The 22,554-nt window shown below is 36.4% G+C and overlaps 1 protein-coding gene across 1 annotated transcript; it reads right to left on the bottom strand.

Annotated features, from left to right (window-relative positions):
* Positions 1–5,366: 5,366 nt before the first annotated feature.
* On the bottom strand, positions 5,367–5,975 carry LOC131054462 (secreted RxLR effector protein 161-like). Its single transcript, XM_057988992.2, has one exon. It carries the CDS (start codon positions 5,973–5,975, stop codon positions 5,367–5,369), a length of 609 nt encoding a protein of 202 aa, XP_057844975.2.
* Between the last annotated feature and the right edge of the window lie 16,579 nt (positions 5,976–22,554).

The raw sequence follows: 22,554 nt of genomic DNA, 5'->3' as shown, positions 1-22,554 counted from the left end.
ACTCATGTATATATTGTATAATGTGTTAAATTTGTGTAATCTTATATGTTATAATTCCACATTCCTTCTTTTTATTTCCTTGTTTTATTAATTTAGCCCATGTGCCTTTCCTTTTATTGTTTCAACAATTCTCTCTCTTTCTTTAAAATTTTGATTTTTTTCCACTTTGTCCATAAAATCATTTGCCTTGTTTTTTATGCCTCTCTCCTAATCTATTTAACTAGTTGGTCTAATCCTTTTTGCATCGTATCTCTTTTGAACTGAGGAGAAATTGTGATGTAATAAAAATTACCAGGTTCGTCTTAAAGTCGAGCTTCCTTTTGCTTTTGCACTTAAGGTTCGATTTTCAACCAACCTGGGTAACCTTTGCACACACCCACTATCATTCCCCCTCTATCAACCTGTCCTACAAACTGCCCTACTCTTCTCCACGTGCACCAGGGGGGTGGGAGTTCTAGTTCTTGTTCTACCACCCCATATCCCCTCTTATCCCACCTACACAAGCCCAACCTTTCAGCTCCGATCAATGTGCGAAGAACTAGTCCAATTCACCTTTGTGAATAGTAGGGCCATCTCGGGAAGCAGGATGTGGATTATAAGCTCGATTCTAGCCCCATAGAATTATAGGTCGAGTGCAGGTTTATTAATGAATGCATCATTATAGGCTTTAATGTCACCTTCAATGCTCAAGGCCACGGTGTAGGCCTGCTTCAAATCGACATGGTCGTAATTAATCAGCTTGTTAGTGGAATCGAGAGACTACTGGATCTACTATCGCTTCTGGCTATGGATTTCTATTATGAGCATAAGAATATAGCTCTCGATTAGGTTCTATGTTGTTGCGCCACCCTTGTTGTCTTTTTATTCTTCTCTTGCTTATCATATTGATGATGGATCATGTAGTGTGATCCAAAATGTTGGTGGAATTAAGATTACTCACACAGTTTAATCTAGAAGTTGCAAACTAAATCTTTATGGACTATGAAAATTCCATGTCTTTAATTCTTATTTCATTTTTATTTTTTATTTGTTTTGATAAGTAACTTAAGATCCAAATTTTTAACACTAGGAAAATGAGACAACCAAGTAATTACGATTGGCAATGAGTGGATTTCATATTAGTGGAAGAATAGATATAAATTAGTGATTAATTCACATCGAGCCTCAATGTTCTTTTCCTTTTGTAGGGTGGTTTTAATAAGCATCAATCTTAAATCCTCAAGTGCATTAGGGAAACCAAAGCCTAAACTTGAGGAGTTGAAAATGGAATTGATTGCATCAAGGATGTGATAGAAACTAGATCTAAATGTGCCGATTTTATCAAGATGGTAAAGGATCTAAGTTCTATTTTGAAATAAAAATTCATTCAATTGGAATTTACGATAGGACTTATTGGACATTAAGCAAGTTATGAAAAATGTGTAATATTGCTAGCCATGAGATCTACCGCTATGCAAAATTTATATCAGTAATGCACATAGATAAGGGTGTGAAAGAATGGGCGTGCCTTGCCCAAAACCTTTTTCACCTTATATTGTGAAAAATAAAGATTGATGACTCACTTTTAATTTGTTAACCATTTGTCATTTATGCATTTTGACCATGCTCAACACCTTTTGTAGTTTGTGCATAAGTATTAATGTTATATTTGTAGACACCTAAAATTAATATTTAATTAATTTAAGGCTATCAACATAATTAATTAATTAATTTAATTGTGTTATCCTTATTCCTCTCAGAATCAATTAAATCTAATTTAATTAATCTTGTCACTATTGTCCAATAATTAATTTATCAAATAAATTAATTATTCCCTTATTCTTCTAAAGTCATCTCAATAATTATTTCTAAATCCACTTAGTTAATTAATTTTAATTAATTAACCTAGTCATGTGATTCCTACAAATCACTTTTCCTAATCCCACTCAACCTAATTAATCCTTCTAGAATATCTCATAATCATGCTTATCATTATTCTCCAATTTTTAATTCACACTCATGTCACATCAACTTTGAATCTCTCAAAGAAATTCAAATTTCTTTGAATCCCTCAATGTATCCTTATTTTGGAATTTTTAATTCCTCAAGTCTGAAATTCAAATTTCTCCCCCCTTTTTCCAAAGGAATTTTATATTCCTGTTTATTTTCCCAATGCACCCTTGATCCATGTCTTCTATCTAAAATCAATCTCAACCCTTCATAATCAAATCAATCTTGGTCCTCCATTGGCCTTCTCCAATCTATAAATTGGAGTCCATTCTCTTCACAAAAGGATCCACTTCTCATGCATTGTCATGTTGTCTATTTCTTCTCTCATTCTCTTCTAATCCTCTCTCAAATCCATCAAATTCATAATCCATCACTCAAATCAAATCCTTCAATCCAACTTGTTGAGCACAAAGGAGAGCATTCCACATCAAAAGCAATCAAAGGAGCACATCAAGTGGAGCATCATCAAGGGGCACCTTCACTTCATCAAGCTCAATCCGAAGGAGAAGGTAAAATAGCAAGGTGAAATGGTCTCTTTATGTTTTTAGCATTTTCATGTTTATTTCATTATGTTTTGATCATTTTCCCTTCTAATCCGTTTTCCCCTTTTCAATATTGTCACCTAAAATCGTACGTGCTAAGTTTGTGAACCCTCATTATAAGTTTTGTACCATTAGTCAATAATGATTTCAATAGAATGGTAAAGATGTATGTGCACAATATACAACATTATAAACTAATTCGTAGAACTTAAACAAACACACATACCGAGTGACTCTTGAACATCACGTATAATTGTAAACAACTTTGATTCATGCTTCTAGTTTATATAAGCCAATTGCATGCAACATATATTTGATGTAAGATTTGAGCTAACTCTAAAAATTGTAACTCAATGATATATGTATAGATTACATGAGTTATTGAAGCATTCTCTCAACACAAGAAAATGCTTGGTCCTTCAATCACGCAACCATTGTAACATCATCTATAACTAGAACATCAAAATAGTTAATCAAAAGTGTGCATTAGTTGTTGGGAAGTTGTGGAATCTCTAACATATATTATAGCTCAATATGTACTAACTAGGGGACTTGAGGACTTCAAACCATATGTCGGTAGATCAATAAAGGTCTATTGACCTTGCATCTCCATGCTTGTATAATCTATGCTCATGTCCTTAGTGCTCAAAAGTTGATTGAGGATGTTTGAGCAGAACCGTCCTAGATGCTAGGCACAACCACACCCAAATTTGCCACTTACATGGTAATGGGAAGGATCAATCAAATATGTTGATTGAGGTTAACTACAGACACAAAACTGTGATGATATCAAAAGATTTTAGTTTGAGGTTGTGCTACGGACCTAAAAGAATAGCAGTCTAAGAAGAAGAGGGATCAAATACAAATGATCATAGGATAACTGATACATATCCACACAAAGCTGTTACTATCAGCTTCAGCAACAGCACCACTGATACGAAAGTTCTACTCTTGCATAACAGGAAAACTATCAAGGACCAAGGGAACATTATACAAAATCCTTTGATAAACAGCAATAATCACTCCAAGCATGGAAAATGTAGCTACTAACAAAACTTTGTTTTCAGTTTTTTAAATACAATTGACAATATATGAAAAAATTTTACAATCTGAATTTAAATTTTTTTTGAAGTTGTTTTGTATAGTGAATATCTTTGTCATGAAGCTGTTAAAATTGGTACTTGATTTTTTTCAATTGTTTGTGATGACGTACATTGTTTTTCAACTGTGAACATAAGAAAACAAATTATAGCATGATGTCCGAATAAAACTTAAGAATTTTCATATAGTGATGCAAAACATGAGTGAACATCTATTTTTTCATATTAAGTAAAATAGTTTGTCACATAATATGGACAATAATATTATTATGAATCTCATTACCTAGTAAAGCTTTTCTCCAACTCAACATACTATCAAATATAGCAGAAAATTTAGTACTTATGACATTATCTTCTATATATTGCTGATTGAGGTTGTACTATGATTACAAAATTTCAGAAGAAATATTATAAGAATCAAAATAATAATGAAGCCTACTTTGATTGTGAGGGCATCAAGCCTTATTAGAATATGAACATGTTTTGTCAATTTATTTAGTTCTTTCAAAATTTAAAATTGAGAAATAAAGATTTTTTATATTATTTGTTCATTAAAAAAATATAAATTGGTGTTCTTCAACCTGCAGACTTTATGTTTACAATTTGTCAATCATAAAGGAGAAAAAACAATTTATGTTTAAATTTTTCATTTTTTTAATTGTGACTTATAATTGTTTTTAAGTTTCAAAAAAATTCATAATTTTCTCAAGATTGGATTGAAAAGCTAATATAAAAGATAAATTTATCTATTGTTTTTTTCTAATTTGTTTGACTCAAAATTTATTAATTTAATTAATTATTTGTTAGATAAAAATACAAGTTGAAAAGAATATGTTGTTTTGCAACCTAATATCTTTTATTTACATTTCATAAATTGTAAAAGAAGAGATTTTTTTCAAGATTTAAAAAATATGCGCGCTGAATAAAAATTTCTTAGAATTGTATAAATTTTATTCAAGATTTCAAATTTGTAAATTTAAATATCTAAATGTATAAAAGAATATGAGTGTTAAATTAGTAATTTGTGTACAAATTAAAAGATTATGATAAATTTTTAACATACACACAAGCTGAAAGAGACTTAAAACAAACTCATAACTGAGAAAAAAAAAAAACTGAAATTCTATGCAAATTGTATTTATAAAACTAGTATTGAAAAACTTAACCCAGAATTGTAATTACATAGTCTTGATTTATAGAGAGTGTTGATCATCACCTATTAGAATAAAAGATTAAAACAAAGCTAAAAAAACTAAAAAGCAATTGTCTTACTCTGTATACAACAACGTTAACCAGAATTAAAACGAAAAAATAAAAATCTAAAACTATGTCTATCCTTGCAGTTTCTAAATTGTTGTTTTATTAAAAAAACAAAAAAAACAAATCTCTAGTGTAGCCGACATCTTTGCATCATTCATGATTATCTTCAATCTCCTCCTGAATGATCAATGGAGGTGAGTCCCAACTAATTTCGGAAAGTAATAAAGGTGGCTATGGGAAGAGCTTTGGTAAATATGTTTGCAACTTGTTCAGATGGAGGACGGAATTGCAACTCCGCGTGTCCATCTTGAACCAATTCATGAATGTAATGATGACGGATCTTTATGTGCTTCGTTCTGGCATGAAACACAAGATTCTTTGCCATGGCAATAGTGCTATTGTTATCGGAATAGATGGTGGTTGGATGCTCTAGAACCAAATGTAGATCTGTCAATATCCTTCTAATCCATACTACTTAAGAACTTGCTGATGAAGCTGCCATGCATTCCACTCCTGCTGAAGAAAAAGCCATTGTGGCCTGTTTCTTACTGCTCCAAGATACAACTCCAGAGCCAAATGAAAAAACATAACTAGATGTAGATTTCCTATCATCCACTAAACTGGCCCAATCTGAATCTATATAACCAACTAGCTCAAACTTTTCAGTGGGAGAATATTGAATTCCAAAATGTTGTGTACCACTCACATACCTCATGATTCTTTTAGCAGCCCGCCAATGTGATTCATGTGGATCCTGCATGAATCGAGAGATGAGGCTCACAACATACATAATATCTGGCCTACTAGTTGTGAGGTACATGAGGCTGCCAACCAAACTCCTATAACGAGTAGCATCAACCTTAGGACTAGCATCTTCCTTGGTTAATTTTTCACCAAGTGCTATGCGGGTTGCAAGTGCTTTGCATGCCTCCATTCCAAACTTCTTCAATAAATCAACTACATACTTGGTTTGGAAAATAAATATACCTACTGATGTTTGTTGTACTTCCACACCAAGAAAATAGTGCATGAGTCTCAGATTTGACATAAATTTTTGTTTCATTTCTGCTTGAAACTTCTCCATGAAAGCTTTGCTATTACCTATATAAATAAGATCATTAGGATAGAGGCAAACAATGAGAATATCAACCAATATGTTGGACATACAAGGTAGGCTCTGAGTGGCTTCTATTGAATCCTTTCTTCATGAAATAATTATCAATTCTAACATACCAGGCACGAGAAGCTTGCTTCAACCCATAAAGAGCTTTCTTCAACTTGTAGACTAAGTGTTCTTTTTTTGGAACTTCATAACCCATAGGTTGTTCGACATAAACTTCTTCATCTATGTAACCATTAACGAATGCTGATTTCACATCCATCTAAAATATTGGTCACTTGTATTGTGCTGCAATAGTCAATATAATATTGACTGTACCAAGTCAAGCCATAGGAGCAAAAGTTTATGCATAATCCACTCTAGGAGTTTGTGCAAACCCCTTGGCAACTAGTCTTGCCGTATGTCATTCCACTAAACCATTTGCATGATATTTGACTTTGTATATCCATTTCACACCAATCACCTATTTACCTTTAGGAAGTGGAACTAATTCCCAAGTATTATTCTTATGAATGGAATTCATCTCATCATTCATAGCATTAACCTACACGGTTTCTTTCACTGCTTCTTCATACATAGAGGGTTCAACTTCAATTGTACTAAACAAAGAGAAATTAACATCTGGATTTATATTGGCACTCCTCTGATAAATATCAACCAAACTACATACATTTCTTGGAATGGATGTCGGAGATGATGGTGGAGGTGAATCTTCACCAGAGTTTGTGCTACTTGAAGAAATATGTGAGCTTGGATGACTGGAACTGGAGCTTGAACTTCCACTTGAGCTTGTGGGGAGAGGAGGAGTAACACTGTTATCTTCCATGTTTATGATTATTGGTGGATTTTTCTGCACATCATCTTTCCACTGCCATACTCCCCCTTCATAAAAAATCACATCTCGGCTAACTATCCATTGCTTTGTCTCGAGATTATAGAAATCGTAGCCTTTAGTTGCAATAGAGTAACCCATAAAGATACAAAGTTGGGATTTGGCATCCAACTTATTTCACTTTTGATCTAGAATATGCACTTAAGTCAAGCATCCAAAGACTCGAAGATGAGCCACTGAAGGCTTGTGATCACTCCAGGCTTCCTTTGGAGTGAGGTTTTGAACAACTTTCGTGGGACTACGGTTGAAAATATATATTGTAGTGGCAACTGCTTCTCCCCAAAAACTATTTGGAAGATTTTTTGTATGCAACATGCTTCGTGCCATTTCCATAATTGTACGGTTCTTTCTTTTAGCTATACCATTCTATTGAGGTGCATAAGCGGTAGTAAGTTGTCTTTGCATGTCATTCTTAAGACAAAAATCAGCAAAATCATTAGAAGTAAACTCTCCCCATCTATTTGTTCTGAGAATCTTTATAAGATACCCACTCTGCTTTTATGTCATTGCTTTAAAGTTCTTGAAGCATGCAAAGGCTTCAGATTTCTGCTTCAAAAAATAAACTCAAGTGTTGTGAGAGTAATCATCAATGAAGGTCAAAAAATAAAGGTTCTTACCCAATGATTGCTCTTGCATGTCACCACAAATGTTAGCATGCACAAGCTCTAGAGGAGATTTGGCTCTCCAAGATTTGCCCACCGGAAAACTGTCTTGATGATGCTTGCCAAGTGCACACCCTGAACAAAATTCTTATTTTACCTTGATTGGAGGAAACCCTCTCACCAGATTCTTCTTATTCAACAAAGTTAGCCCTTGAAAATTCAGATGACCATACCGTCGATGCCATAACCATGAATCATCTATGGTTGATTTGAGTGCATGCAACTTACTAGAAACCAATTTGAGAGGAAACAATCTATTCTCTGTCATATAAGTCTTTGTTAAAAGATGATGATTATTATATTTATCAAAGATTTTGCAACAACTATCTTCAAATACAACTTTATAGTTTTTTTTTAAAACTTGTCCTATACTCAAAAGACATAGAAAGTATTATGAATATGTGTTGTGTCTCCTTGCTTAGTCTTGACTACAAGGGTACCTTTTTACCACTACATCAACCTCCTTATCATATCCAAATTTAACTTTACCTCTCATTGAATCATCTAATTTGACAAAGAAATCAGATAAATACCTATCATGTGATTTGAGCAGCCGATGTCCAAGAACTAGACATCCTCTTGGTGTTCTTTTGCCAAATTGGATACAAAGAATGTAGAATTCTTTGCGTCAAAAGACTCTTTTGCATAACTAGCTCCTGACTTATGCAAGTCAGATTTCTTCTTCCTGCACTCACATTCATAGTGCCCATATCTTTCAGAATATTTGCACTGTATACTCCTTCGATTAACAGAACTCCATCCTCTTCCTCTGTTATTTCCTCTTCCTCTTCCTCTACCTCTTCCTCTGTTATTACCAAAAGATTCACCTTGAAATTTAGTAGAGTGAGAGGGAGGAGATTTGGACTTTTCCTCAATGTTCATAGAAGACTGGAAAGCTTGCACAAAACTTTCCGTAGAACGCTACATACGCTCCTCATGAGATTGCAAAGAACCAATTAACTTTGCAACTTTGAAAGTATTTAGATCTTTACTTTCTTCAATAGAAATTACTATTGGATCAAATTTAGGAGGAAGAGACCTTAATATTTTTTCTACAACTTTCTGGTCTGATACAGTTTCTCCTTGAGTACTAAGGTGATTCACAATACCTTGATTCCTAGTAATAAATTCACGAATGGACTCAGATTCCTTCATCCTCAAAATTTCAAATTCTCGTCGAAAAGTTTAAAGTCTTACCAATTTAATTTTGTCTATACCTTGGTATGCAGTTTGTAGAGCTTCTCATGCATCTTTTGATTTTGTCATACTGACAATTTGAGGAAAGATTGACACATCCAAAGCAGATTGAATGGTGAAAAGAGCTTTGTTGTCCTTCTTTCTATCTTCTTTTAGCTGTGTTTTCTGTTGTGGTGTCCATGTATTTAATGTATTCTGATCAATAGGTTCTTGGTATCCACCTTCCACTAGTTCCCAGAGATCTTGGGATAATATTAGGGTCTTCATTTTGATAGTCCAATAATCACAGTTTTCTCCAGTAAACAATGGAAGCTAAAATGCTAAACCTTTTCCATTAGCCATCTAGAGATAACTGCTGCTCTGACCTTGCTACCTACACAATCAAAAATCTTGCAACCTGCTCTGATACCAAATGAAATATTATGATAAATTTTAACACACACACAAGCTAAAAGAGACTTAAAACAAACTCATAACTGAGAAAAAAACATAATTGAAATTCTATTCAAACTGTATTTATAAAACTGATATTGAAAAACTTAAAACAAAATTGTAATTACATAGTCCTGATTTATTGAGAGTGTTGATCATCACTGATTAGAATAAAGGATTAAAAAAAAGCTAAAAAAACTAAAAAGCAACTGCCTTACTCCATATACAACAGTGTTAACTAGAATTAAAACTAAAAAACAAAAATCTAAAACTATGTTTATCCTTGCAGTTTCTAAACTGTTGTTTTATTAAAAAAATTAAAAAAAACAGATCTCCAGTATAGCCGACATCTTTGCATCATTCATGATTATCTTCATTTAAAAAAAAAAAAAAATTGATCGATAATGGGTCGAAGCCGATAAGGTGTACATACCATACATCCTTGTGTGATTATTCATGATTATCTTCATTAAAATAATATGACTATTAAATTAGTAATCTGTGTACAAATTAATTATTTACTTTTCATTAAATATTTATACAATTTATTCTCGGGTGTTTTGAATTGAATTGGATTTGCATGTAATATTTGAATAAATTTATGATATATTTTACATTGTTCATAACCAAGTTTGCACACAATGTAATTTTAGTTTGTAAATATGAATTAATAGGTTGGGTGTGAGAATATGTTACTGGAGGAGGTTAATCAAAAGATTACTCCCTTTACACTATGTAGCATGGCTAAAAATAATGATAAGATTATGAATCCTCTAATATCTATTAAAAAATTAAAAATTATATTCTTCTAATGACCATTTTCAAACAATATTCCCACTACACCAGCTTATAGATTGTTCTCTTTAAAAAACCTGCACACCCAATTCTACCTCCAAATTCTTATTCAACAAATAATTTCATGCAAATAATACAATAAAGCTTGTCCCATAAACCTGAACATTAATTTAAGTCTTCAGAGAAAGTAATATTACATGCATTATTATTCATTAATTAAAATCTTGACTGAAATATCTAGTAGCAAGTTGCAAAGCCTTTTCCACTATATATTGAATATATCAGCCAACATACATATGTTATTGTTGCTTATCATAAAGACAATCCTTTAAAATCGTGTATTGTATCTTTCTATTAAGTCTAGGCTTCAGGCTTCATACATGCCCATGCATGTATTTTGTGTGTAAGGGATGGTCATCAATATGTTTTGTATGGAAAATGAATTGTTTGCCACAGTAGAACAACATATGCACATATTAAGGAAATGTCTTATGAATACACAATATCTCACAAAGAAGGTAATTTGAGACATGGCAAAACAAGATAAATAGATAGATTTTTTATTGTTCGAGAGGAAAAGATGTTAGTGTAGGTTTTTATTTTCCTAGTTGGGTTTATTATTTTCCCTTTTCCTAGGTTTTTCCTACACTTTAATTAAGTTTGATTAAGTTAATAAAACATGTTTACTTAAGACAAGTGGGTATTAAGGTGTCACCTTGCTATGAGGAGGTGCATTTACTATGTTTAGACCATCATGGTGGTCTCTCCTCATTGGTCAGTATTGCCACCTCCACCCCTCACTTGAGTCTATATAAACATGCTACCTTCCTTGTATTTTCATATAGTTGGAGATAGTAATCTGATGTCATTTTGTCTTGGATCACTTCACATCAGTTTTCTCTCAGTATCATTGTTATGTTATTCATTTTATTTTGCATTTACAATTTATTTGATCTATATCTTTCCATTCAATTCTAGGTTGTAATTTGTTTCTCAGATTTTAACATGGTATCAGATCTTGTTTTGATAGAATAGATCTTTGTAGTGATCTTGTAAAACTTTGTTGTTTTTTCTCTTACATTGCATACAATCTGGAGAATAGAAAAGTTTTATGAAGATCTGATAATCCTTGTCATTGCATGTTTGTCTTTCTCTTGATCTGAGTGATTGCAACATTCTGGAGGATTTTGGGAGGATTTCTTTATGTTCCATTGCATCCAGGAGGCCCGAGAAAGTCAAGTTTGATTTTTGTTTCACCAAAATCGAAGATCATTTGTTGCAAGTGCAAAATGAGGGTTTGCAACTCAGATCTAGAAGATAACTTTCAAATGAGGCATTTTGAGGCCAAATAGAACTTTCCATTGTGTCTGGAAGGCCCAAAAACCCCCATTTTCATATAAAGATTGCCCATATTTGGACACCAGAGGTTCTGCCAAAAATTTCTTTTCTAGACGGGTGTTTTTCTTTTCAGAACATTATTTTTCATCAATTTTGTGGTGTATACTTGTTGTTTGGAGCCTCAAATGGTTGCCCCATAGCCCTACTATGGCCCAAGGATCATTTTGCCTAGTTTATTGACCGTTTTTGGCAAATGTAAGGCACCAAAATCTATTGTTTTTTGTTTAGGCGTGAATACTGAAGGTTTTATTTCTCCTCTTTTCACCTGTCAGAGGGAAAGTGTGAGGCTCACCATCTTTGTTATTGGTAAAGTGCAATTATTAATTATTTAAAGTGTTGATATATTAAAATAGGCCATTTAACGAGAATTTGTTTTAGCTATAACTTTTGATCGGTAGTTCGGAATTATGTGTCATTTTTTGTAAAAGTGGATATTTTTCATTTCCCATCTAATGGTCATATTTTTAATTGTAAATGAACTAAATTATAAAGTGTCAATTTTGGGGGGATCTTTTTGATTGAGTGAAAAGTGGGGGAGGTGTCTAGTGTGTTTTGTTGATCTTTTCTCTCTCTTTTTTCCGCACAACAAACAATCTTAATTTTTGCATTAAAATGGATCAAACTACAATACCAATACTCACACCTTATAACTTCTATGATTGGAAGTCAAAAATGACAATCTATCTTAAGAAGTTGGGGTTGTTTAGAGTAACTATGGGTCTTGAAACTAAACCATCACTACTTGTAGAAAAGCCAAAATGGTTTAGCAAATGTCATGAAGCTTATGGTACTCTATGCATGTTTGTATCTCCTAATCTTCTTTTTCATGTTGAATCTGCTACAAAATGATGTATGGACAACTTTAGAATGTTGTTTGGTAAACAAGATGAATTAAGGGGACACCAATTGGAGGATGAGCTAATAGGGTTAAATCCATATAATTTTGATACAATTCAAGACTCCTTCACAAAACTAAAAGCTGTAAGATTGCAATTGAAGGCATGTGGGATAGACAAAATAGATTCACAATTGATTCTAAGCATTCTTTCCAAACTTGGTCCAAACTATTTAGTTTTTGTTTCTACATTCTATGCCACAAAAAGTGCTTTAGGAACTAGCTATAAAATGCCTTCTCTTGATGATTTTATAAATGAACTCGCAAAAAAACAAGACAAGATGATTCAAATGAGCACAATTAAGCCCTCTAATTCTCATGTCTTGGCTGCAAATCAAGGCACAAAAGATCAAAAAGGGCCTTCTAAGAAAGAAAAGAAACAAAAGAAACAAGGAGAAAAGAAGCAAGAATAGAAACCAACTACACTAAAAGCAGCTAATGATGCATCTTCTTCAAAAGGTGATAAGCCCAAGAAGGAGAAAACTAAGTGTTCCTATTGTAAGAAGAATGGTCATGATGAACATAAATGTCTGAAGAAGCAAATTGATCTCTTGTCTCATCTTCTTTAAAAGAACAACAACAACGTGCATGATTTTATCATATCAAGTTCATCTCATAAATCTTCAAAGGACACAAGTAAGGGGAAAGCAAAGGGCAAGGTCCTATTTTTTGTTGCTTCATAACCTAATTCCTAGATTATTGACTCGGGTTCTTCGCACCACATGGCTTCATTAAAGGATAGTTTTTCCTCTTTGGGGTCATGTTCTATGCCATCTATTGTATTGGGTGATGACACTCCTACTGAAGTGCATGGGAGAGGGTCTGTTGACGTGGGTGAAGGAACATTTCAGAATGTCCTTTATGTTCCATCTTTGTCAGCTAATCTCCTATCTGTCTATCAAATCACTCACGCTGGCTCTGGCAAGTTGGTTGAGTTCACTCCAGACACAGTGGTAATCAGTGAGATGCACAATGGGTCTACAATTGAAGTGGGAAAGGAAGATCGTTAGTCCAGACTATATCACTTTTCTCACTTTGTTCCTGATTCTCCTTTACTTGCATTGCTCACTCACTCTAATGAGGTGAGTCATTTGTGTATCAACGGTTTTCCACTTGAACTACCGCTACTTGCAGCAACTCACTCAAAATGACATGGTTATAGGGTTGCCTTCTATTAGATTTTTTGATGGAGTTTCTCAAGGATGCATTCTTGGCAAGCATCCTAAAGAAAAATTTGATAAAGGCAAAGCATGGAGAGCCACGAGAAGATTTTGGAGCTAGTACATAGTGATTTGGTGGGACCATTTTCACATCCTTCTTTCAGCATGGCCAAATATGTCTTAACATTTATTGATGATTTTTCCCAGTACACCTTTGTATATTTACTCAAACAAAAGTTGGAGGTCTTTGAGTCTTTTCAAGAATTCAAAGCCTTTGCAGAGAAACAATCAAGGAAAACCATCAAGGTTCTACGCACCAATAATGTTGGGGAATATGTCAACTAGAAATTTGAGCAATTTTGTATCTTAGAAGGCATTGATCTTCAACACACAGTTCCCTACACTCCACAGTAAAATGGATTTGCCAAGCAAAAAAACCTGTCCTTGAAGGAAATGGCTAATTGAGTGATTCACTCCAGATCATTGGCACCTCAATATTGGGCAGATGCCATTAACTGTGCATGTTATATCTAGAATCGGGTCCCTCGTCGAGCTATGAAGGGGGTAACTCCTTTTCAAGCTTGGACTAGTCGTAAACCCACAGTCAAACACTTTCGAGTGTTTGGGTCTCCTGCATGGGCCCATATTCCAGTAGAGAAATGCAAGGCTATGGATCTGCAAAGAAAGCCTTGCTTTTTTGTTGGGTATCTAGATGGTGTCAAAGGCTACAGGCTTCTCCATCCTACCACACATGAGCTTTTCATTGAGAGGAGTTTTTTTTTGGGGGAAGATATTTCTACTTCTTCTTCTATCACTTCTCCATCTTTCATTTCTATGGAGACATTGTGACTTCATGATGATAGTTCTTCTGAGGATTTTAATCCTCCCGATCCTTCTGAGGAGTCTTCTTCCTCAACTTCAGATGATGATGAGGAGGATCCATCTTCCTCCTCTCTTAGTCATCATTAAAATGATAATGATTCTCCTCCAGATTCTCCTCATTCTCTAGCTATTGGGCCTCTTTGGGCTCGTCAGACATTGGAGTTAGCAAGTGATTGGGTCGGTGATCCTTTGGATGCGAGAAGAACAAGGTCATAATTCGAGCATGCTCCACATCTCTTCTTTGCTACAACTTCAGATCCACAATCCTTTTGAGAAGCTTCAAATGCCCCTGAGTGGGATGCTGCTATGCAGGTGGAGTTCAATTCCATGGAGAGAGACCATACTTGGGATTTAGTCCTTCTTCCTAAGGGAAGGAAACGTGTTCGGTGCAACTGGATCTACCGAACAAAATTTGTTGCAGATGAGTTAGTTGATAAGTATAAGGTGTAGACACCTAAAATTAATATTTAAATTAATTTGGGCTTGTCAACACAATTTAATTGTGTTAGCCTTATTTCTCTCAGTGTCAATTAAATCCAGATTAATTAATCTTGTCACTATTAATTAATTTATCAAATAAATTAATTATTCCCCTATTCTAATTTTGGGTCTTCATGTCCCAAAATCCACACTTTATCCCCCATCTAATCCAAATTCATCTCCTCCACTACTCCACCACCCTTCAAGGTGTGTGCCCATACTGATCTTCCCCATATTTTTCAAAACCCCATCCATTATCCATCATCCATTTTTCACAATCCCATTTCGTTAGTCCAATCCTTTGAAAATTCTCATCTTCCATCCCCTATCCATTTCATCTCCCCAATTATTGTTACCAACATCTATGAGCATACCTCCAGTTCAAAGAAATACTAAGGGATACCATCTATGGAGCTAGATGCTCGAGTCCTCCCTTCCTCCTTCACGCATCCACTATCTTCCTTATCCATCCAAACTATTCTAAAAATAAAAAATAAAAAATAAAAAATAAAAATAAATCAGAAAAAAGTAAAGAAAAATCACTTCATCCAATGGTGAAAACCACTTCTTGTGGCACCTTGGGTAATTACCATGATGAAAACTTGGCAAACAAGCATCATGTGTAATTCCCTCATCCTCTTACACTCTAAACTTGGGGGCAAGATTCATCCATGCAATCGGCCCATCCATCTGCATCCTATCTAAGTCCATTCTCCTCTCCCATCTTTGATCTTGACTATCCTATCCATATCCTCCATCTCATATCCCTCATCCTATCCAAACGCAATCCTCCATGTTAGAGGAAAAATAATGTATATGCATGCATGCTTTGGATACACACAAATCCTTAATCCTCTACCATCCATATCCATTACACATTATCCTTTCATCTTATCCATTGCATCCACAATCCTTGCATCCTTAAATTCCACTACCTCTACTGTGGGGCATTACACTCCTTTGCAGCATAGTCCTTGGGTCTCCATCACCCTACCCTCCATCTCTTTATCCTATACATATCCATCCACTCAATCCATTTGTCTCCTATCCAAACAATATCTCCCTCCTTCCATTCATCCATTCTTTTACCAATCCTTGGTTCTCCCTTGTCATTGGTTCCATTCAAACAAATCCTATCCACCCCATCCTATCCAATTTATAATCCAATCCTATCTCATCGAATCATATTATCCATCTCTTCCAATTCAAATCATTAATCCCATCCTAAATCCAATCCTACTCAATCATCCATCCCCTTTTTTTTCATCGTATCTAATCATTTATCCTTCTTCCATCCTATCCAATCCATCAAACTAAGCTTTTCCCATCTACCTGAGCTTACACTGACTTGTGCCTAATCCAAGAACCCATCCATACTTTGCTAATCAAATATAAGTGGCAATCCTCTCATCTGCAGACCTTGCACATCTAACTTGTCTTTTGTCATCCATCAATCTATCTGCACCCTACCCATCAGGATAAATCCTTCCCATGTCTAGCAGTTCATCCAAATCCATCACCTACACATCGAGATGCATCCTTCCCTAGTCTGACAGTTTATCCAAATCCATGTCCTAGTCTTGGCAAGATATTTCAGTTGGTCATGTGCATGTTGTTTGCATGCTTGAGCTTTTCGCTTTTATTTTTCATCTTGTGTCCCAGGACTATACTTGTTCAAGACTGCGTTGATCATCCTATATCTTGGTATGTCTTGGCTAGTGTATAATGAGGCAAAGTTTTTATGGCATGGTCTGTTTGAAGGTTTTCCTTGTATGAACTGGAAACCCTGCATTAGTGTTTATCAACACTCTCATGATTGTGTGCAAGACATTTCTGTTTGACTGAGCGTCAGTCCACGCCTCGGATCTTCATATCATCCTGGTTCTTATAATCAGTGGTGTAGACTATCCATAGAAATATCAAACCTAGGTTTGCTCTCTATATTTTCTCAACAAGAAATCCCATCCATTTATCATTTCTTTATCTCATTTCATTCACAAAACTCCAATCCATTCATTTATTCCCTCTTTCATCACCTTCATCCTTTCATCACCCAGTCTTCTAATCCATTTCGAGACCACACCCATGTTCTTCGAACCCGCATGTCCTCTCGAGGGGGCATACAACTACTTCATCACCATCCTTCCTCCTCATCATTCTTCTTCATCTTATGACTGGGGCATCATGCTACTAGTCCTTATCCTTTTTCTTCCACTATGTTCTATTCTTCTTTGATATAACATTATTTCACGATGCTATATCAAAGAGGGGCAAAATGTAGACACCTAAAATTAATATTTTAATTAATTTGAGATTGTCAACACAATTTAATTGTGTTAACCTTATTCCTCTCAGTGTCAATTAAATCCAATTTAATTAATCTTGTCACTATTAATTAATTTATCAAATAAATTAATTATTCCCCTATTCTTCTAAAGTCCCCTCCAGTAATTATTTCCTCTAAACCCACTTAGTTAATTAATGTTAATTAAGTAACCTATTCATGTGATTCCTACAAATCACGTTTTCTTAATCCCACTCAACCTAATTAATCCTTCTAGAATCTCTCATAATCATGCTTATCATTATTCTCAAATTTTTAATTCCCACTCATGTCACATCAACATTGAGTCTCTCAAATAAATTCAAATTTCTTTGAATCCCTCAATGCATCCTTATTTTGAAATTCAAAATTCTTTTCCCCCCTCTTCTCAAGGAATCTTATCTTCCTATTTATTTTGCCAAGGCACGCTTGATCCATGTCTTCTATCTCAAATCAATCGCAACCCTCCAAAAGCAAATCAATCTTGGCCCTTCATTGGCCTCCTCCAATCTATGAGTTGGATGAGTATTTCCTCACAAAGAATCCACTTTCTCCATAGCATTCCCATGTTGTCCATTTCTCCTCTCTCTTCTTCCTTCAATCGTCCAATTCAAATTTATCCAAAATCCTATCAAATCCAATCTATATTGTTGAGCACTTGGAGAACATTCTACACACCCATCTGTTGGCCATTTGGAGGAATCGATAATGTGTTGCATTGATGTTTGTATACAGTGAAAATGGAAACAACAATGTTGAAAGACTAAATGGATTCAACCACAAAACCCTAGCCTAACCAACAACAAAGATCCACCATAACATATGAAGATTACCTAAGACAATGCAAATCAAATGAAATCACAAAGATTATACCATCACATGTCCAATAGGGTTTGAATCTCCATTCTTCCTATCTCCATTGATCTTGCTTGATATATTTGCTCTCAGATTTATGTGCACAAGAGCTCAACAAAGAACGGAATGTGGTTGCAATTAGGATCGCATATGAAAAGCGTAGTGTAGTCAAGTGCATAATTAAGTTAGCCAGGGTTTGATAATGAAGGAAGCATCTCCTTATATAGAAGACACTATATGAAATGGAGGGATAAGATTGAGAGGTGTAAAAAGAGGTCGGCTATGATTAGAGGGTAGGTAGAGGAAATAAGAAAATAATAAGAGGGTAGGTAGTGTAGGAATTAAAAGATGAATGACATGTGTCATGTGTAGAAAAGGCTAATGAATTAATTAAATAAATAAAGATTTATTTAATTAATAGAGGAAGTGGGATCAATTAAATAAATAAAATATTTATTTAATTTATGAAAAGGATAATTTAAATAAATAAATGTATTTATTTAAATGAGAAATAAGGCTAGAAGAGGATAAATGAATTAATTAAATAAATAAAGATTTATTCAATTAACAGAAGAATTAGGCTAAAATAATTAAATAAATAAAATATTTATTTAATTAGACTGGACAATTTTAGGTGTCTACATTTTGCCCCTCTTTGAGACAATGCAGCTTGTTGCGTTGTTTCAAAGAAGATAATATTAACTGATACAAAGTTTCCCCAAGATGGGAATGATATGCCCCCTTGAGAGATTGGATGAAAATGTCTAGAAAGATCGCAGACAATCTCTCGATAAGAAAGAAAGGCTAGAATGGACTGATTGGATAGAGTGACAGAGTCACGGGATAAAGAAGACTGACTCGGGAGACAAGGGCTAGAGCTAGGGCTAGGGTAGTCTATAAGATAGGCCACGAGGGGAAAACATCCTCATTGTCATCCACACATCCAAGAGATCAGAGTGCAGAGAGAGAATAGAGCAGCAGCAATCAGCAACGATGGCTTTGGTTCACAGATTCGATCACGTTCGCCGATATCAGAGGCCAGCAGATGCAAGAGAGCCGGTGAGTACCGCAAAACCTCTTTGTACTTTGTTGCAATAAATGTTGTCATTAATGCATGTTAGGTAGCGCAATAAATGCATTTTAGGATAATGTTAAAAATGTCAAAAACGTGTAGGCACGTCTGCGTTGGTGCCAGACGCGTCTGTGTTGACTAGGCGCATCTGTGTTTATGCCAGGCGCGTCTATGAATTCAGTAGCATCTATGTCAAATGCGAATGCGTCTGTGTTGTGCAGACACGTTTGTGCAGTGTAGGTACGTCTGTGCAGGACAGGTGCATCTATGCAAAGCATAGGCATGTCTATGTATTTCAGGCGCATCTGTGTAGAGCAGGGGCGTTTATGCAATATGTAAGTGCGTTTATGTCATGAAGGCGTGTTTGTGTCTTCAAGGTCAAATCGGTAGTTCTGTAATGAACATACGTTGTTGATTGGATAAGCTGCTGAGAGGATACACTCAAGCAGGTCCTCTAGGGAAGCCTAGGATAGTAGATAGGGCTAGGTTTGACAATTCTGTGATAGAACATACGTTGCCAATTAGGAAACTACTCAAGAGGATTCACTCAAGCAGAGGCCCTAGGATAGGATAGATCAAGGCACTTTGTGATGAACAGTGAGTACCAAGACATAGTACTTTGTAATGAATAGGGAGTACTAATATGAAAAGCACTTTGTGATGAACAGTGAGTGCAAATATGAGCAGCACTTTGTGATGAATAGGGAGTGCAAAACTCGTAGTACTTTGTGATGAACAGGGAGTACCACTAGGATAGATAGCAACACTTTGTGATGAACAGTGAGTGTCACTAGGATAGAAGCAACACTTTGTGAAGAACAGTGAGTGTCACTTTGACTGACATGATTGCTTTGCTTGACTGCAAGAGTATTTGTCTATGCTAGAGTCACGAGAGAGATTCACGTCGACACAGAGATTACGACCAGAGCTGACATTCAAGGATCGAGCTGCTATTGAGGCTATGGGTCTGAGATACATCTTGTATGTGCCTAAGTTTTGGGCAAACATGGGGCTGTTGACTGCGTTGGCTGAGAGATGGCACTCAGAGACTTGTAGTTTTCATTTGTCAATGGGTGAGATGATAATCACCTTAGAGGATGTATACAGGATTCTGCGGATACCGATCGATGGGGAGTTGATTCCCTATGATCGAGATGGAGACAGGGAGGCACTAAGGTGAGTGTTCCGGGATCCGGGACTAAAGATGAGGGCTGGACATGTGGCATGGGATACCATGATAGCGACAGGACTGGCACTACCAACAGTGCTAGGAGGAGTGATCAGTGGGTTCCTGTGTCCAGATAGGGCGACATGAGGGTTGGCTGTGGGCTGGGGGAGCACCTTGGAGACACTGGTTACACAACACACGAGATATGCCTGGGGACCATGTGTGCTGGCACACTTGTACTATGAGCTGCATCAGTTTGTGTATCATGGATCTGTAGGATTGGGCTGCGGAGTTACATTGCTGCAGGTGTGGGCATATGAGCATCTATCGGTTACTCGACCAATACATTTCAGGGGCAGGGGTCATGGACGCAGCTTTGTTCATTTGTATGATATGATTACCTCACAGCCACGAATTGGCAGGTTGGAGCATTGGTGTCGAGTCCTAGATGAGATCGATACTGTGATATGGAGGTTGTACCATGAGTGCGAGCAGTGGGAGGAGGACACAGTGGATCTACCGTATACTTTCTGGAGCAGATATCTGATTGGGCGGATGCCCTATGTATTGGAGAGACAGCTGATTGACAAGGTGTGCAGGTAGTTTGGCCGTATTCAGCGGATGCCACGGGGTTTCGGGATGTATGCTCGAACAGTCAGGGATCGGGCACACTTTGGGCCATTGCTATCATATGATCAGGCAGTGATGCAGCTGGTAGAGATGGTGTCGATGCCATGGGATATGTGGTCGGAGATTGAGGATGTAGGCATGGATGCAGAGTATACGACGTATTGGGCTGAGCATCCCTTTCCACGACTTATAGACCCAGGGGAGCCTCTAGGTGGAGATGGTGGTGGGGATGGAGATGATGATGGAGATGGTGGGGGGAAAGGCCAACGGAGGAGATGGGGTGCAGTTGGAGAGAGGAGGGTTGTTCTACGGAGAGAGGGTGGGGAGGAGAGACAGGCTCGGGTGGTGAGGGGTCGCGGTGGATTACCACTATAGGTGCCTGCAACACAGGGTCCTAGACATGTGCAGGGACAAGGGCAGAGGCAGGTACAGGCAGAGGCATAGGTACCAGTACAGGGAGAGCCACAAGAAGAGGCACAGGGGGCCGAGGAGGAGGAGGATGAGCTGCTTGAGCTAAGGGAGATCTGCTAGGGACAGGCAGATGAGATTCAAGACCTGGAGAGGGAGACAGCTAGGCTCAGGAGGTGACTGAGGGAGACAAAGCATGAGCAGGATCAGGCTATCCAGCACTATACTGAGGCTGAAATAGCACTGAGGGCTGGGAGGCAGGTAGTAGAGGACACAGGGGCTGGATATGCCTATGTTCTGCGGGCAGGGGAGGAGATAGGTTACTGGCGAGACCTATACTACGGGGCAATGCCACCAGAGCAGCGGGCAAGGAGCTTCCGCAGACCATCACAGACAGCGACGACTACGGGAGGGAGCTAGAGGAGACAAGCGTCCAGTGGTGGGGTTATGGGTCCTCCACCACCACCAGATAGAGGGGATAGGAGAGATGATCCTAGGGCGGGTCCTTCCAGGGCTCAGACTCCGTCGAGGCCAGGCAGCTCCAAGGGAGGGAGTTCATCATAGCCTTAGAGGGCTCCCTATGTATCAATTTTGTACCATTTTATATTATGATGTAGACACCTTTGGGTGATTTTGTAGCCATATGTATTTTGACATCATTGTATCATGACACTTTATGATATATATATATATATATGAGATGATTCATCTTTGCGGCAGCTATATGCATGTGTACCTATGTGATGAGATGTTTTATGATGTGTGTGTTATGTGATGCTTATGATATGGATGCAAATATGTACATAATGAAATGCAATATTTTTTTTCTTTTATGTTTTATATGTTATGCAAATGCAAATGTGAATGTATGAAATGCAGATGAATATGATAATGCAAATAATTATTTGCATGATGAAAATGTGAAATGTGCTAACATGTGTTGTGTGCAGGATGTGATGCAATTGTAATATCTATATGTATGTATGAAATGCTTAATATGTGGTAATGCAGGTGCAACTACATGAAATGTAAATGTTTTTGGTGTGTCATTATACTCAGTCATGTGATAGCAGGCTACACGGACTCAAGAAGGAGAATGTAAGTCAATCAAGAAAGGGGGATGGAAGGTAGAAGATATGAAAGTGAAAGAGCTTCTTGTGTGTTATCATCATTGAGCTTTATTATGGCAAGTAGGTTATGACAATCGAGGCATATGTTCGACCCAAAAAGTCATTGTACCTATTTGCATGAAGATAAGACAGTCACAAACAAGGAATGCCCCAATTCACACTAG

Source organism: Cryptomeria japonica, chromosome 2 (genome assembly GCF_030272615.1).
Source record: "Cryptomeria japonica chromosome 2, Sugi_1.0, whole genome shotgun sequence".
Lineage (NCBI taxonomy): Eukaryota > Viridiplantae > Streptophyta > Pinopsida > Cupressales > Cupressaceae > Cryptomeria > Cryptomeria japonica.
This window is presented reverse-complemented; position numbering and strand designations above follow the sequence as displayed.